Here is a 19,315-nt window from a genome sequence, read left to right on the forward strand (position 1 = left end):
GTTTAGAGCTGTCAGAACCTCTTCCTGCAGTCCCAGAGACAACTCCTACAAACACCATGGAGGAGGCCCCAGAATCTGAGATTATTTCACAGGCACGTCTCACCTGCCTAATAGACTGACACCTCTTGTCAAGGAAAGATGCTATCTCACAAGTGTAAGAAATCCATCACACCAATTAAATCTTTAGGCCTGAATAGAACAATTTAAAATTTATTGTGTTATCGATGTCTATATAATACCTATATATACACTTATATAAGTTGATGTGCATTCTATATTGAGTTAGAGTTAATAGCTAAGCAGGGAGGAGTGTTGTGTACTTAATATTTGAATAACATTGTAAATATATAGTTTGATTAAGCATTCTAGTTTATTTAATAATTTCATTATGGGTTATATGCAAGAGTACATAAATGTCAAATGTCATCATACCACATCATATGTTCATGCTTTGCCTTAAGTAAAAATGAACTTATACTCACATTCAAGACTCCCTTGTTTTTCCTCCAATTGGTTTTAAGTTTTAGAGTTGCAAAACATCAGAGTATTGGTTGACAATAGGCTAAACACAATACTTTCTGTCATTAGGGAAACTAAAAAACATACCTACAAAAAGTTTTGTTTAAGGAGTTTAAGCTCTGACAGACACATCTTTTGTGACTTGCCAAACCCATAACTGCCCTTACTCAACATTAAGTTTGAAGATTTACAATGTCTTATTCACTTACAGACAGCAGTGTGAAATCATAGATTCTTATAGCACAAATGATGATTAACTGGCTCATCACATCACCCCCAGTACATTACAAACCTAGCTCTTCATCCAGAGTCCTGGAGTACTCCTTTGTTTTGAATATCTATCCTTTTCTTCATCTCTCTCTCTCTCTCTCTACCTCCCTCCCTCCCTCCCTCTCCCTCTCCCTCTCCCTCCCTCTCCCTCCCTACCTGACCCGTCTGAAGAACCAAAACTATGTTACAAAACCTCATTATATCAAAAGACAGATTCCTGCTGTGGGCCCTTGCCCACCGTGCCCATCACATACAATCCAATAACAAGGGAGGCTTGAATTTCTTCGGGTTAATAAGCTTTCAAACCAATGCATAACATAATTCCAAAATTTCTAATATTAAAAGATAACTGGATTTCAAAGAGCAATGTTAAATACACAGCAGCAGCAGTTATGGTAATATTTTATATTAGCATTAGTGTAGGAACATAAATATGTAGGCAGTGCACAATGACTATGAGTGGGATATTTCTGATTAGATAAAAATGCTATCACTTGGATCATTCATTATATTAAATTTGAAAATGTGGCCACATTTCAGACATTTATAGTTTATCAAATCTTGCTGCCCAGAAAAGGTACATTTTGCTAACAAAATTACATCTTTATCTCTGGATACTATAATGCTGACAGAAAAATATTGAATGATGAACTTTTTTCATAATTTGCAAAATCATGAGGCATATGTTTTACTGACAGGTTGAACAATTTCAAGTTCCTGGGTGTCAACATCTCTGAGGATCTATCCTGGGCCCAACATATCGATGCAGTTACAAAGAAGGCGTGACCACAGCAATCCTTCATTAGGAATTTGAAGAGATTTGGCATGTCACTAAAGACACTAGCAAATTTCTAGAGATGTACCATGGAGAGCATCGTTACTGGCTGTATCACCATTCAGTATGGGCGGGGATGGGGGGATTGCACTGGATCAAAATAAGTTGAGAGTCACCATCATCATGGGCACTAGCCTCCCCAGTACCCAGGACATCTTCAAGGAGTGATGCCTCAAAAAGGCTGCATAGATTATTAAGGACCTCCATCACCCAGAACATCCCTCTTCTCATTTGTTACTATCAGTGAGAAGATTGAAGGCACACTCAATGATTCAGAAATAGCTTCTTCCCTCTGCTTTCAGATTTCTAAATGGACATTGAACTCATGAACATTACCTCACTACTTTCTTCTTCTCATTTTGCATTTCTTATTTAATTTAACTTTTTAAAAAGTAAATACTTCTTACTGTAATTTATAGTTTTATTACTATGCATTCTGACGTACTGCTGCCACATGACAACAAATTTCGTGACATATGCTGGTGATATTAAACCTGATTCTGTTCTGTACTACTTATCTCTAATAGATAGCCCTTATTTCAATGTGAAAATTAAATTGTATATTATATCACAGCGTTCAAACCAACAACCTAATGGAATCTCAATCTTTTCCAAAATATTGTACCATTTTGAATATTTTCATTCAAAATCTTTGAATTTGTATTTCACTCATGAATTACATCTTCTTTGTGACAGGATTGTATTATTTTTCTCGACATTTGACATTGGTCCCGTCACCTTCCACTTGCATCCTCCCCCTTTCTACCAGCCTCATTGGTCTATCTTCACATAGTTTCACTGATATATACAATTACTTTCAATAATGTCTCCTGTACAGTCAGAGGAGGTCTGCTAAACATTTATTCAATTACTCCACATTTTCACTCCACTGAGATGATGCATCTGCAAAATACAACTCTAAACAATATCAAATGGTACGGATGCATTAATGCCCAGGAACAGAAAGGGCCACACAAAGTGATGGATACACATCAGTCCATCATTGGAGAAGTCCTCTCCACCACTGAGTGCATTTACATTGAGCATTTCCACAAGAAAGCAGCATCATCATCAAAAACTTCAGCATCGAACATACACCAGCTAGTTGTGTGGTGTCGCAACAATGGCCTTGCATTCAACATCAGTAAGATCAAAGATCTGATTGTGGACTTCAGAAAGGGTAAAATGAGGGAACACACACCAATCCTCATAGAGGGATCAGAAGTAGAAACAGTGAACAATTTCATGTTCCTGAGTGTCAATTTTCCTGAGGATCTAATCTTTATAGCTACATATTGATGCAGATATAAAAAAGGCACCACATCAGCTATATTGGAGTTTGAGGAGATCTCAAATATCACTAAAAAAAACACTTGCAGATTTCTACAGATGCATTGTGGAGAGCATTCTAACTGGCTGCGCCACCATCTGGTATTAGAGGTGGGGGGGGGGGGGATGGTGCTACAGCACAGCATCGAAGTAAGCTGCAGGGTTGTAAACTTAGTCAGCTCGATCATGGGCACTAGCCTCTGTAGTATCCAGGACATCTTCAAGGAGCAGTGCCTCAAAAACTTGGCATCCATCATTAAAGACCCCACCACCCAGGACATGCCCTCTTCTCATTGTTACCATCAGGAAGGAGGTACAGAAGCCTGAAGGTACACACTCAATGATTCAGGAACATCTTCCCCTCTGCCATCTGATTTTCTGAATGGAAATTGAACCCATGAACTCTATCTCACTACTTTTTTTACTTCCTATTTTTACTGTAATTCATAGTTTTCTCTCTATTATTATTATTACATTGTACTGCTGCCACAAAGTTAACTCATTTCACACATATACTGGTGACACTAAACTTAATTGTGATTCTGATCCTGATCCAAGCCATGCCCTACCTCACCACCTCACCATTGGACAGGAAGAACAGAAGCCTTAGGTCCCTCTGTGGTGGATATTTATTTTCTACAGCCTGAGTGGCTTAATGCTGACCTCAGCTTTCTACTGCAGCAGCATGTCCTTTCCAAAGGGTCAGACTTGTTTGTGACAAAGTTTCCTTGCTCAGCTTCTTGTTGTGAACAAGAATCAGTCTTCAGTTCTTAATGTAAGTAGCAAGAAGAAATCAGTCTGAAGTTAAAAGCACTTTGAAAACATTATTACAGAGCAGAGGGTGCTTGCCCGCAGCAGTGGAGGGTGAAGGGAGGGGAGCTGGCTGCTATTAAATGTGGTTTGCCGAGTGAAGTGTTCATGGGACTTCCTGTTTGCATTAGCCAAATGAATGAAGACAATAGGACTCTGTTAATGGGCCTACATTAAACCAGACAACTACAGCTTAGTTATTTGCCCCATTGTCCCCAGAAACTTTTAGACCATCTGTGAGAAGGCATCTGGAGAACATCATATGCAGATATCATCATCTAGTAGCAAGACGGTATGAGCATTGGGATTTATTATGAATGGCAAGGAGGGTGAGAGAAAAAGAACTAAAATTCATTGTTGGTCTTCGGTTCCGGCGAAGCACGACTCATTTGTCTCCAACTCATTGGTATGTTCTTTTAGTTCATAAGAATTGCATCTGTGTTTGGAAATCTTTTGTAAATCAGAAATCCTGTCAGTGTTAAATGTTTGTTAAGAACTATTTGTCTAAAATTAAACATTTATCATTAAAAATAAAATAAATTGTGTTTAAACTACTTCATTAGTGAAAATATCTCCTCAATGGTGATATTGAGTAGTATATTGAATGGTGATATTGAGGAAGGGGAGAACCACCACTCAAGCAGTAGGCATTGGTAGAGAGACCTTATTGCAGAGACCAGACAGGGGAGTAAGCTAGACCTTGAAGAATAGGTGTATATAGAATATAATGAGGGTGTCTGTATATACCTATATTGGATTAAAATCTCCTCTTGAGCTTAGGGCTTTGCAGACAGGGAACTCAATACCATTACACCATAGCACCAGGTTCAGGAAAAAACTATTACACTACAACCATCAGCCTCCTGAACTGATGTGGCTAACTTCATTTACCACTACTCTGAATTGATTTTACAACACAGACATTCTCTTTCAAGGACTCCTTACAAATCATGTTCTTAGTATTATTTTTATTTGTACAGCTTGTCTTCTTTTGCACAATTGTGCTGGTCAGTCCTTTTCTGTTTATGTATAGCTTTTATTGTAAAATTCTTTCATATTTCTTTTTTTCCTGTAAACGCCTGCAAGAAAATGCATCTCAAGGTAGTACAGTATATTGTAAAATATACATACTTCGATAATAAATTTACTTTGAATGAAGATATATCCTTAGGAGTTGGAAAATATGCATTGTAATTCCTTCTTGCAATTAGACCTAACTGGTAAAAATAGAAGAAACAGAAGTCTCAACACTTGTCAGTATTTTAGCACATCATTCAAAAATATACCCCAATGGCATATCTTTGCTTAGCAGATAATCACAAAGGAATATATTGTTCTTTTTTCATTCTGAATCACGTGAATGCTGAAAAACATTTTTCATATGTGTTTTTTTTTAAGATCCTTCTAAAGACAAAATCATTTCCATAAACATACTTAAGCCAGATAGCAAAGAGATCAAATATTTCAGTTCTGTCTAATTCTACACATGGACTTTTTCAAATAACATCTTGTTACCATTTTAATTAGAATTCCAGTTTTGTTTTAAATGCTTCTGGTTTCTCCAACCTAGTTTACAAGAAATCCTTATATAGGAATAAATCATCTGATAACTATGGATTTTTAGTGTTGCAGCAGTCAGTATTTGATCAGCTTTCAAGTTTTATTGTCACAACCTTTTAAAGTCAGAGTTTTCAGAATTGCCTGCCAGCTCATAAGATGAGAAAAATAGCAGATGTATGTGTCACTTTAATCTTTTCTCAAGCCATGGAAGCAAATTATAGTGTTCACAGCCAACCATTCTTGCTACACATACATCCTGTAATGCCTGAAATGGAAGGCAGTTACTTTAATAGTCTGACAGATTGTCACTTTGACAGCTGAGGGCTGTAGATTTTGAAAATTTCAGGGCAGCTTCCATATCTTGCTTAGTTGTACATGCTGACACTGAAATGGCAAAAGCTAAAAAAAAAAATGCCCAGCATGGAACTTCATTTTAATTCCTAGCATGAGATACAGGATTCAGCAGAACGAAGAAACAGCACATATAATTTAACTAAAAATGAAGCACAGGACCCCCAAACTGCTTAGGAAATCACATATAAATAGTTTCTTGATTTACTATAGCTCCCTTGATAACAGACATGATACATTGATAATTAATTTCAATCTAAATGATAACATCTCAGGGAATATGTCGAAAATACATAGAACATGAAACAGAGCATGCCATTCAGCCCATGATGTTGTGCCAGTCTTGAAGCCAATTTATATTAAATGTCCTCCTTCTGTGTATCATCCACATTCCACTTTGCCCTTGTAATTCATGTATCTATCTAAAATCCAACTCAACCAAACTGCCTGATTTCACCACTACAGAATAACCTATTGCACACTCCTACAACTTTCTGTATAGAGAAAAAGCCTTTCATGTCACCTTTAAACTTTACCCCCTGACCTTAAAAATTTGTCCCCTACTGTTTGACATTTCTACCCTTGGAAAAGATTCTGTTCACCCTATCTATGCCTCTCATCATTATAAAAATCTTTATTGCATCTCCCTTCAGCTTCATAACATTCAAGAGAACAAACCAAGTTTGTACAACCTTTCCTCAAAGTTCACACCCTTTAATCCAGGCAGCATCCCGATAAACCTCATCGGCATCCTCTCCGCAGTCTCCACATCCTTCCTATAAAGCAGCAACCAGATGGCATGCAATACTCCAAAATGTGCTGGGCCCAGGACATGTCCTCAGAAGTGATAACGCTGAGGAATTTAAAGTTGCTGACTCTCTCCACCTCTGATTCCCTGATGAGGACTGGTTCATGGACCCCTGATTTCCACCTCCTGAGGTCAATAATCAGCTTCTAGGTTTTGCTGATATTGAGTGAGAAGCTGTTGTGATGCCACTTAGCCAGACTTTCAACCTCCTTCTTATATGTTGTTTCATTACCACCTTTAATTTGGCCTTTGATAGTGGTGTCATCAACAAACTTGCAGTAAGTATGGTGTTGGAGCTTTGCTTAGCCACATGGTCATAAGTTTAAAAACAAGTAGAGCAAAGGGGTTAACTATATTGCCTTGTAGTGCAGCCATGCTGATGGATATTGCAGAGGAGATGTTGTTGCAAACTGACTGGGTTTGCAAGAGAGCAAATTGAGAATCTGATTTCACTAGGAGGTATTGAGGATAAGGTCTTGAAGCTTATTGATTAGTTTTGAGGGGAAAATGCTATTGAGTGCCAAGCTGTAGTCAATAAAGAGCATCCTGATGTAAGCAGCTTTGCTGTCCAGATACTGCAGGGTTGAGTGAAGGGCCAGTGAGGTGGCATCTACTGTGGACCTGTTGTGCCGGTAGGCAAATCAAAACAAATCAAAGTGGCTTCTCAAGCAGGAGTTGATAGAGACAAAGTTGGAAAGCAGGGTGGTGAATGCACATAGTATGTACAAACGTTTGTAGAATAAGGTAGTAACATGGACAAAATGCTGGAGGAATCAGCTAGTCGGAGCATCTACAGAAAGGAATAGAATTGACGTTTCAAGCCGAGACCCTTCTTCAGGCCTCAGATGGTCTTGTAACGCAAGTATGATATTGCGGGCAACTCAGTCATGATTGAAAGAAGATCACAGCAGGGAGCTTAACATGCAAGCTATTCATTATATCAAAAGGACAGGCAGGTGGGCAGAGGGGGTAGGGTGGCTTTTGGTAAAAAATTCAATTAATTCCTTTGAAAGAAGTGACACAGGATCAGAAGATGCAGAACACAAAAATCTCTGTAGTTGTACTGTGGAGAGCATTCTGACAGGCTGCATCACTGTCTGGTATGGAGGGGCTACAGAAGCTGCAGAGGGTTGTAAGTCTAGTCAGCTCCATCTTGGGTACTACCCTACAAAGTACCCAGGACATCTTCAGGGATCGGTGTCTCAGACAGACAGACAGCCATACTTTATTGATCCCGAGGGATATTGGGTTTCCCTCAGAAAGGCAGTGTTCATTATTAAGGACCTCCAGCACCCAGGGCATGCCCTTTTCTCACTGTTACCATCAGGTAGGAGATACAAAAGCCTGAAGGCACACACTCAGCGATTCAGGAACAGCTTCTTACCCTCTGCCATCCAATTCCTAAATGGATATTGAATCTTTGGACACTACCTCACTTTTTAAAAAGTATACAGTATTTCTGTTTTTGCACGTTTTTAAAAATCTATTCAATTATGTAATTGATTTACATGTTTATTTATTATTATTTTTGTTTTATTTACTTTTTTTTCTCTCTGCTAGATTACGTATTGCATTGAACTGCCGCTGCTAAGGTAACAAATTTCATGTCACGTGCCAGGGGTGATAATAAACCTGATTCTGATTCCTTGTGGGTAGATTTTAGAAACTGCGAGGATTAAAAGACGATGGAAATTCTAAGCAGTTGCCAGAACATATGGCACAAATTACAATGGAAGATAGAAAAGACATGTAAAAAGGGTAATGTTATGATGAGTATGGGGGAATATCAATATATATTTGGATTGGGAAAATTAAGTTGGTGCTGGATACCTAGAGAGGGAATTTGTAGAATGCATATGAAATGGCTTTTTAAGGCAGTTTGTGGTTCAGCCCATGAGAGAAAAGATAATTCTGGATTGGGTGTTGTACAATACACCAGATTTGATTAGTTAGCTTAAAGGTGAAGGAACCCTTAGCAGGAAGTGATCATAATATGATCCAGGTAGATAAATCAGCTGGACCAGATGGTCTACACCCCAGTGTTCTAGAGGAGGGGGCTGAAAAGATTGTGGAGGCATTAGTAATGATCTTTTAATAATCAATAGATTCTGGCATGGTTCTGGAGGTCTGGAAAATTGCAAATATCACTCCATTCTTCAAGAAGGAGAGAGACAGAAGAAAAGGAACTATTGGCCAGTTTGTCTGACCTCAGTGGTTGGGAAGATGTCGGAGCTGATTTTAAAGGATGCGGTTTCTTAGAGACATGTCACGGCACTGGACCAGGGACCCAATTGCAGACCAAGTACTGTACACACTGTGGTACTTATTAAGTAACAAATACAGAAGGGCAACAAAGTCAGCGTCAAAGTTCAGGCAGAGATCAAAAAATCCACAGAAATCCAAAAATCAGAATCTGGAAACAGGCAGAGTCAAAACCCCGAACAATCAAGACAAACAGGTGAAATCAGGGTCAGCAAACAGGCAGAGTCAATACTCACAAGGACAGAATTCAGATATGAATGCTGGAAAGGCTCAGGAAAACTCACTGGCACAATCTAGTAAAACACAGGTGAAAACGCAGGACTAAAATACCCTGAGCAATAAACAGAGAGGCCGATGATAGGTAATGAGACACAGGTGGCAGCAATACCGGTAATAACAGGAAATCAGAGCAGAGCAGGGGTGGGGACAGGAGCACATGGGGCATGAGAACAAACAAGAGCACATGGTAATACATAAACACAGACTGATGGCTGGGGGAAACACACAAAAGGACAAAGTTCAACTGGAGGTACTGTCAGAGATACGTGAAAAAATAGGCTGAAGTCAGCACGGTTTCCTTATGAGAATATCTTGCTTGACAAATCTGTTGGAATTCTTTGAGGAAATAACAAGCAGGATAGAGAAAGGAGAATCAGAGAATGTTATGTACTTGGATTTTCAGAAGGCCTTTGACAAGATACCACACGTATCTTAACAACTTAAGTGCTCGTGGAATTACAGGAAAGATACTAACATGGATAGAGCATTAGCTGATTGGTAGGAGGCAAAGAGTGGGAATAAACATAGAACAATACAGCACAGTACAGGCCCTTCGGTCCACAATGTTGTGCTGACCCTTAAACCCTGCCTTCCGTATAACCCTCCACTTTAAATTCCTCCATATACCTGTCTAGTAGTCTCTTAAATTTCACTGGTGTATCTGCCACCACCACTGACTCAGGCAGTGCATTCCATGCACCATCCACTCTCTGAGTAAAAAACCTTCCTCTAATATCCTCCTTGAACTTTCCACCCCTTACCTTAAAGCCATGTCCTCTTGTATTGAGCAGTGGTGCCCTGGGGAAGAAGCGCTGGCTGTCCACTCTGACTATTCCTCTTAATATCTTGTACACCTCTATCATGTCTCCTCTCATCCTCCTCCTCTCCAAAGAGTAAAGCCCTAGCTCCCTTAATCTCTGATCATAATCCATACTCTCTAAACCAGGCAGCATCCTGGTAAATCTCCTCTGTACACTTTTCAATGCTTCCACATCCTTCCTATAGTGAGGCGACCAGAACTGGACACAGTACTCCAAGCATGGCCTAACTAGAGTTTTATAGAGCTCCATCATTACCCTGCAACTCTTAAACTCTATCCCTCGACTTATGAAAGCTAACACTCCATAAGATTTCTTAACTACCCTATCTACCTGTGAGGCAACTTTCAGGGATCTGTGGACATATACCCCCAGATTCCTCTGCTCCTCCACACTCCCAAGTATCCTGCCATTTACCTTGTACTCTGCCTTGGAGTTTGTCCTTCCAAAGTGTACCATCTCACACGTCGCTGGGTTAAACTCCATCTGCCACTTCTCAGCCCACTTCTGCATCCTATCAATGTCTCTCTGCAATCTTCAACAATCCTCAACACTATCCACAACACCACCAACCTTTGTGTCTTCTGCAAACTTGCCAACGCACCCTTCTGCCCCCACATCCAGGTCGTTAATAAAAATCACGAAAAGTAGAGGTCCCAGAACCTATCCTTGTGGGACACCACTAGTCACAACCCTCCAATCCAAATGTACTTCCTCCACCATGACCCTCTGCCTTCTGCAGGCAGGCCAATTCTGAATCCACCTAGCCAAACTTCCCTGGATTGCATGCCTTCTGACCTCCTGAATAAGCCTACAATGTGGGACCTTGTCAGAAAGGGAGCCCTTTCTCCACAAGAGTCTGTGTTGGGACTGCTTCTTTTTACAATGTATGTCAATGATTTGGTTGATGGAATTGATGGCTTTGTGGCTAAATTCGCAGATGATATGCAGATAGGTGTATTTTTGAGGAAGTAGAGAGGTTATAGAAGGACTTAGATTAGGAGAATGAACAAAGAAGTAGCAGATGGAACATAGTGTCAGGAAGTGTATGTTCAGGCACTTTGGTAGAAGTAGTAAAAGTGTAGACTATTTTCTAAATGGAGGGAAAATTCAAAAATCTGAGGTGAAAAGGGACTTGGGACTCCTTTAGGACTCCCTAAAGTTTAATTTGCCGATTGAGTCAGTGGTGAGGAAGGCAAATGCAATGTTAGCATTCATTTTGAGAGGACTAGAATATCAAAGGAAGGATGTAATGTTGAGGCTTTGTAAGGCACTGGTGAGGTCTCATTTGGATTATTGTGAACAGTTTTGGGGCTCTTATCTAAGAAAGTATGTGCTGACATTGGAGGGGGTTCAAAGGAGGTTCACAAAAATGATTCCAGGATTGAAAGGCTTGTCATGTGAAGAGCGTTTGATGGTTCTGGGCCTCTACTCACTGGAATTTAGGAAAATGAGAGGGAATCTCATTGAAACTTATTGAATGTTGAGAGGCCTCAATAGAGTGGATGTGGGGGAATCTAGGACCAGAGGACATGGCCTCAGAATAGAGGGATATCCATTTACAATGGAGAAAAGGAGCAATTTTTTTAGCCAGGGTGTAGTGAATCTGTAGAATTTTTAGAAAGCATCCGTGAAAGCCAAGTCATTTGGTATATTTAAGGCAGAAGTTAATAGATTCTTGATTAGTCAGGGAATGAAGCATTCTGGGGAAAAGACGTGAGATTGGGGCTAAGAGAGAAATGGGTCAGCCATGATGAAATTGTACAGCAGACACAATGGGTCAAATGGCCTAACTGTTCCTATACCATGGTCTTATATGATAGGCTCACTCTGCATTTTGAGGGGGAGAAAAATTTGGATGTTTTGTTATTACAGTTGAGTAAAGATAACTACAGAGGCATGAGAGAGAAGCTGGCCAAAGCTGATTAGAGGCCAGCAGGCTTGATAGTGAAGCAGCAACATCTGGAGTCTCTCAGAGTAATTCAGAAGACACAGATCAGTTCATTCTAAAGAACAGGAAGCATTCTACAAAGAGGATGATGCAACCATGGCTGACAAGGGAAGTTAAATTCAGCATAATAACAAAAGAGAGGGCATACAATATTGCAAAAAAATAAAATGGAAAGCTAGGGGATTGGGAAGCTTTTAAAACAATATGAGGAAACTAAAAAAGCAATTAGGAGAAAGAAGATAAAATAGAAACTTAAGCTAAAAGAGAGGCAAAAGTGGATGTTGGACTGATGGAAAACGATGCTGTAGAGGTAGCACAGTGGACCAAGAAATGGAAAATGAACTGAATAACTATTTTGCAGCAGCGTTCACTGTGGAACATGCCAGAAATTCTGAAGTACCAGGAGGCAGAAGTGAGTGTATCACTTTAACTAAGGAGAAGGTGCTTGGGAAACTGAAGGTGGATAAATCACCTGGACTAGATGGACTACACCCCAAGGTTCTGAAAGAGGTAGCAGAAGAGACTGGAGAGGCATTAGTGGTGAGCTTTCAAGAATCACTAGATTCTAGACTGGAAAATCACAAAGTGTTTAGGATCAGAGGGGACAAAGGACAGGAAATTATAGGCAGGTTAGCCTGACTTCAGTGGTTGGCAATATGTTGGAGTCCACTATTAAGGACAAGGTTTCAGGGTACTTGTAGGCACAGGATAAAATAGGCCAAAGTCAGCATGGCTTCCTTAAGGGGAAATTTTTCCTGACAAATTTGTTGGAATTCTTTGCGGACATAACAGGTAGAATAGACAAAGGAGAGTTAGTGGATGTTGCTTACTTGGATTTTCAGAAGATGCCACACATGAGGCTGCTAAACAAGAGTCCATGGTATTACAGCAGAAGCACTAGCATGGGTGGAAGACTGGCTGACTGACAAAAGGCAAAGAGTGGGAATAAGGAAGACCTTTCCTGCTTGCCTCCAGTGACTAGCGGTCTTCTGCAGAGGTCGTTGTTGGGTCCGCTACTTTTCACATTATATGTTTATGATCTGGATGATGGAATTGATGGATTTGTTGTCAGGCTTGCAGATATTATAAAGGTACTTTGAGGGGAAGGTAGTGTTGAGGAAGCAGGAAGTCTGCAGAGGGAAAATGGACAAAGAGGCGGAAGATGGAATACAATAGAGCTGTGTTAGGTAATGCACTTTGGTAGAAGGAATAAAGATGTAGAGTATTTTCCAAAAGGGGTGAGAATTCAGAAATCTGAGGTACAAAGAGATATAGGATGCTTTGTGCAGTATTCCCTAAAGGTTAACTTGTATGTTGAGTTAACGGTGACGAAGGCAAATGCAAAGTTAGCATTCATTTTAAGAGGACTAGAATATGAAAGCAAGGATGTAATGGTGAGACTTTAAAAAGTGTTGGTCAGACCACATTTGGAGTTTTGTGCGTAGTTTTGGGCCCCATATTTAAGAAAGGATATATTGGCATTGGAGAGGGTCCAGTGGAGGTTTATGAGAATGATCCCAGGATTGAAAAGGGTTAACATATGATGAATATTTAATGGCTCTGGGCTTGTTCTCTGTGGAGTTTAGAAGAATGTGTGGGATCTCATTGAAACCTACCGAATATTGAAAGGGCAAACACCAGGAAATCTGCAGATGCTGGAAATTCAAAAAACACACACAAAATGCTGGTGGAACACAGCAGGTCAGGCAGCATCTATAGGGAGAAGCGCTGTCTCAGCCTGAAACGTTGACAGCGCTTCTCCCTATAGATGCTGCCTGGCCTGCTGTGTTCCACCAGCATTTTGTGAATATTGAAAAGCCTTGACATGGAGTTGGTATTTCCAACTGTGGGGTAATCTAAGATCAGAAGGCACAGACCTCTGAATAGAAGATTGTGCCTTTAGAACAGAGATGGGGAGGAATTTCTTTAGTCAGAGGGTGGTGACTCCATGGAATTTATTGCCGCATACAGCTATGGAGGCCAAGTCATTGGTTGTATTTAAAGCGGAGGTTCGTAGGTTTTTGATTAGTAAAGACATCAAAACATACAGGGAGAAGGTAGGGAGATGCATTTGAGAGGGAAAATAAATCAACTTTGATTAAATAGCAGAGCGGACCAATAGGTCGGATGGCCTAATTCTGCTTCTATATTGATGCACAAGGAAAAGCATGGGGTGTGAAATAATATTAAATTTATAATTGTTCAGCTATTTTAAAGATCATGAGATTACAGAACAGTGAGGCAATTATTTCTGGAGTACTGAGTGATACTTATCACCCTTAAGCACCTCGTGTAAATTATCTTCTAGTTCTATCCTGTTGTCATCTACATTATTTCAGCATTTTAAAGATCTATACTCCATCATAATTCTTCAAACTCTTTCAATATAATGAAAACAAGCTCATTTCTGCAATTCTGCTTCATTACATGCAGTTCTAAATTCTGAAATCACCCTCGTCAATCATTGAACACATTAGGGTGTGTAATACTGCATATAAAGCTCCTGTGGTGATGAGTAACTGTTTTGTTGTTGAGATGAATCCTTTTATTTGATTAGCTTTTATTGGTGATTCCAATTGTCTAACAACTTTCACTGAATGATCAGTAATGCACTGAGAAAGGGTTTTATAGATTGTAATGCTAGACTAATACCTTGTACCGTCACTGGCATGGAGGGTGGGTTTAATACAAGGGAAGTATTATCGTTCAGCTATTATGGAGCCATTATGTTACTTCCTGGGAGGTAATGCATTTTCCATCATTGCAATTGACAGAGGCTCCAAATTTCTGTCAAAATGTTACAAAAGGAAAATACCACAGATATTGGAAATCTGAAATTAAAGTTCAAATGCTGAAACTACTCAGAGGTCATTAAGAGAAAGAAAAGAGGTGATGCTTCAGATTGATGGATTTAACAATAAAAGTGGAAAAAGATAAAGAGATGTAAATATGCTGAGAAAAGAGTAGGGAGTGGGAAGGCTGTGATACTGCAGATTGGTAGAAGATAAATAGTTAAAATCTTATTTATCCTCAGTCAACAAGATTGATAGGAAATCATATTGCGGGAAAATGTAGCAGGTACAAGCAAATTGCTAATGGAAAGTAATGGATTGGAACTAAGACAAAGTGTGTTGACGTCATATACATTTTACTAGCAGACTTTATTGGGATGGTTTTCCTCGCCAGGACAGATGAAAAAAGGGTGAGGTGAACTTTCCATCTGTAAACTTTCCTAGATCTCTCTTCTTCTTCAAGTAACTCTTTGAAATTGCAGTTTTGACCAAGTGTGGGTCACTTGTCCTAATTTCTTTTTATGGTCTGATTTTTATTCGACTGAGCTCCTGCAAAGCACTTTAGGTGTTTTGTTCTACCAAAGATGCTAATTAAACTTAAATTGTTGATAAGGACAATATTGGTTTGGCTCATGTCTAATGTTCCTGTAGGAATTATGATGGAGACCATAAGTAATGAGGTCATTCATTGACTACTGCCTTCTTTGTATTTGCCTCTTGGTTTGTGGATGGGTATCTCAGTAATCAGTAGAAATGGCACAGGAGGCTATGGTGGGTGAAGAGATAGCCGGCACTGGGCAATACAGGTCCGTGATGTTTGACCTTCTATTTGTCAATTTAACACAGGATATACCTGCTTTTACCATTAGAGTTCTAAGGGTGATTTGGGAAACATCTGTAGAATTTGCAGGTTGAGTCGGTGCTGAGGAAGGCAAATGCCACGTAAGCATTCACTTTAAGAGGTCTAGAACACAAGAGCAAGGATGTGAATCTGAGGCTTTAAAAGGCACTGGTGAGGCCTCACCTTGAGGTATTGTGAACAGTTTTGGGCCCCTCATCTTAGAAAAGATGTGCTGGCATTGGAGAGGATCCAGAGGAGGTTCACAAGGATAATTCCAGGAATGGAAGGGTTATCATACGAGGAACATTTGTTGGCTCTGCGTCTGTACTCACTGGAATTCAGAAGGATAAGGGGATTCAGAAGGATATTGAAACCTTTCGAACAATGAAAGGCCTAGACAGAGTAGATGTGGAAAAGATGTTTCCCATGGTGGCAGAATCTAGGACAAGAGGAAACAGCCTCAGGATAGAGGGGTGCCCTTTCAAAACAGAGATGTGGAGAAATTTCTTTAGCCAAAGGGTGGTGAATTTGTGGAATATGTTGCCGCATGCAGTTGTGGAGGCCAGGTCGTTTGGTGTACTTAAGGCAGAAATTGATAGGTTCTTGATTGGACATGGCATCAAAGATTATGGGGAGAAGGCTGGAAATTGGGGTTGAGAAGGAAAAGGAAAAAGGATCAGCCATGATTGAATGGTGGAGCAGACTCAATGGGCCAGATGGCCTAATTCTGCTCCAATGGCTTATGGTCTAATTTATTCCACAACATGGATCACGTGGATTTGACAGATGAAGGAGTTCTGTGCAACAAAAGGAGTAGGTGATCTTTGCTGACTGTTTACCACCTGTCAGAGCAAGATGAATATTACCCTGAATTGTACCATTCCTTTGCCTATCACCAATATTCTTCAATTCTAACAGTGAAGTTGTAGCCTCTATGAAAATTACCACATCACTTCCTTTTCTTCACAAATATCTTTCTGTTAAACAGGAAAACAATTTTCTCATTCTGTCAATACTCCCTCATTTGAGATTAATGATTGTCCTTCCTATGCATCCTCATCTATTTGAAACACCCAATATGAAAAGTTCATTTTTTAAGAAACCTTAATTATTAGTGTGGTTTTAATGCTGGAATATAAACTTCAGTTGTTTGATATTTGCTTCTGAGTTAGAGGGCTGTGGCAATAAGCCACACTCCAGGAGGCGAGAACAAAGTAAAGGGTGACAGCAGATAAGGACTGCTGATATGTTTTATATTTGGAGCAAAATATGCATATGTTTTTGCAGAGCTAGAATTTGCTACAGCTTTACTTTCTGAGCTCACCTTTTAAAATGAACAATGTTTTTTCCAACTGTGCTCCTTCCCGTGTCCACGTGGGCTTCCTCCAGGTGCTCTGGTTTCCTCCCATGTTCCAGTGACCTACAGCTGGGTAAGTTGACGGTCACAGAGGTGTAATTGGGTGGCCCATGTTCGTTGGGATGGCAGGGCCTGTTCCTGTGTTGTAATGCTAAATAAACTAATTAATTAATTAATAGATTGAAGGTGTGCTTACTTTGTTTATTTACTTGCCATGGGAAATGCTGACTGGTTTTACCATCTGCTCAGTATCTGCTTCCACCTCTCATCCTCCAGCCTCTGATCCTGAACTTCCACCTTCCTTCCCCCCCACCTCATTCCATCTCATCTAAAACTTTTGTTTTCTTTTCTCATGTTTCCACCTATCACCCAGCAACCTTTGTCTGACCCCTCCCTCTCACCTCTCCCTTTCCCACTCTGAGTCCTAAAGCACTATCCTTTTGCCTTCACAGATGCTGTTCAACTGAATTAATTTATTCAGCATATTACTTTTTGCTTCAGATCACAACATCTTCAGTCTTGTATGTCACCTCTCTGCCTCACTGTGACCATTTTTATTAATAAAGTTATTAAGATTTTGGTGTTATGTCCCTTTGTCAATGTATACTGGATACATATTCAAGCTTATCTGTCCCCTCCTGAGTTCACCTCCAACTATCATTGCATTGGGAGATTGTTAGCAAATGTATGCAATAGGCTCACTGTTCTTTATTACTATATTCCTGCCTGGCTAATTCTTTATTTGCTGGCAAGAAATACAATCCCTTTAAACTTTAAAGTACTGCAGTGAACCTTCAAGAATCACATCTGCAACTTGGACCTGGCCCCTACTAGCAGCAACTCATTCCAGGCTGCTTACGAATAATAATACAAACAGTGAGAGTGGTTCAAAATCAGCCATCTCAACTTCTAACAATTCATACTGAAAATACATTAAATTGGGTTTTTTTCTTGAAGCAAATGAATGTAGCTTGAAAATAAACTTATTTTTTTGTGAACAGGAAGATGCCTCTGGCTGAGCAAGCTTATTTCCCTCTCAGAACCTGTAGGTGCCTGTCAAGGTTACAGTTGAACCAAAAACAGGAGGAGCTGTGGAGTCTAAGGCATGACTATTTTGAATTCCATGGAGCATGTGGGGATCTTCCGATATCCAGGCAATCTTTCTTTTTTTTTCTCTTTTTTTTTTAGCTAGGTATATGTTAGAGGGGAGGGGTGATATTATTCTATTCTACTCTATGTAACCTTTCTGAAAATTCAATAAAAAAATTTTTTAAAAGACATGACAGTACATGTTTGAGAAAGTACTTAAGTGAGTAGAACAGTGACAGATTCAATTTAATGCAATCAAATGTAATGTGCTGCATGCATGGTCTTGAATACTAAAGCAAAACGGAAGTCATTTTACATCTGGCACTAAACAAATGACAGATAGCTCTGATCAGTAAAGGTAAGAGACTGTTCAACTCTGTAACCAAAGGAGCAGTATGTGAAGTAATGGTTGTTGTGACCAAACCTCATAATGGAACATTCACGCTCACTGTATCTAGCTTAGGTTGCCTAGAAACGAGAGAGTTGTTCAAATACCGGAAGAATTGCTGCAAGAAGCAGAGCCAGCCCCAGCTATTGGAGGTCCCAGTTGTGAAGAAGAATTGGAGAAATTTGGCCTTTTCAAGCTGCAAACATCTGAAAAGGGATTTTGAAAACACTTAAAACTTGCATGGTCATAGGCAAGGTTAGCACAAGCAATCATTTCAAATAAAAAACTTAAAATATAGGTGATACTCAGCAATTCAGACAGTAAATATAAGAAAGAAAAACAAACTTAATGTTTCAAGTCGGTGCTCTTTCAACAGAGAGCTAAAGAGAACAAACAGTGCCAGCAGATGACAAGTCATATTGACTGCAATGTCAGGATATAAATTACAGAATTATTCTCTGATTAATTATGTCAATGTATTTAGAAATATTGTTTTCACAAGTTTTTTTCCACTTATCCATCATAAATTCTTCAGATATTCTGTAGGACTCTACAGAAAGGTATAAAATGTTGTTTAGGTTACTTCCTTTGCACTTCAGTGGATTTTCACCAATTTGGATGATTCCTTAGATATTCAAGTTTCTAGCAAAAAAAAACTTCAAAGTGGCACCAAGAAACATTCAACAATCAGTGCAAGTTCAGTGTACAGCCTAAATTTTCAGAGCAGCCATTCCATCCTGAGCTTAATACAAGCAAAAAGATTTACAGGGATAAAACCTTTTCACATTTGTAGGTGGCCTGCACAAAATAAATGTCTTTTTCAATAATTCCATTCATATCATCAGGGTCCAGTTTAATAATGGGTGTGAAACAGGATAAAGTTCTTAAAACATTTTTATGCTCAACATCTAAACACGTGGTGCTGATTTTCTGAATGTGGGTCATATGGAGAAAATAACATCTTAGGCTGAAATTGGTGAAGAAATAAAATGAAGGAGATTGCACATATCAGAATTGTTAGACACTGATGGAATACAGGATCAAATCTGTACTATG

At 39.5% G+C, this 19,315-nt stretch overlaps 1 protein-coding gene across 1 annotated transcript in view; it reads right to left on the reverse strand.

Annotated features, from left to right (window-relative positions):
* Positions 1-955: 955 nt before the first annotated feature.
* wdcp (WD repeat and coiled coil containing) overlaps positions 956-19,315 on the reverse strand; it is a 142,157-nt gene continuing 123,797 nt past the window's right edge. Inside the window, exons 4-6 of the mRNA XM_059981821.1 lie at positions 18,367-18,465; positions 16,750-16,933; positions 956-4,842 (exon numbers count right to left, since the gene is read on the reverse strand). Coding sequence (XP_059837804.1) covers positions 4,800-4,842; positions 16,750-16,933; positions 18,367-18,465 — 326 coding nt within the window. The 3' untranslated portion in view covers positions 956-4,799. The remainder of the gene's footprint in view (positions 4,843-16,749; positions 16,934-18,366; positions 18,466-19,315) is intronic.

The sequence above is a fragment of the Hypanus sabinus genome, chromosome 10 (assembly GCF_030144855.1).
Source record: "Hypanus sabinus isolate sHypSab1 chromosome 10, sHypSab1.hap1, whole genome shotgun sequence".
NCBI lineage: Eukaryota > Metazoa > Chordata > Chondrichthyes > Myliobatiformes > Dasyatidae > Hypanus > Hypanus sabinus.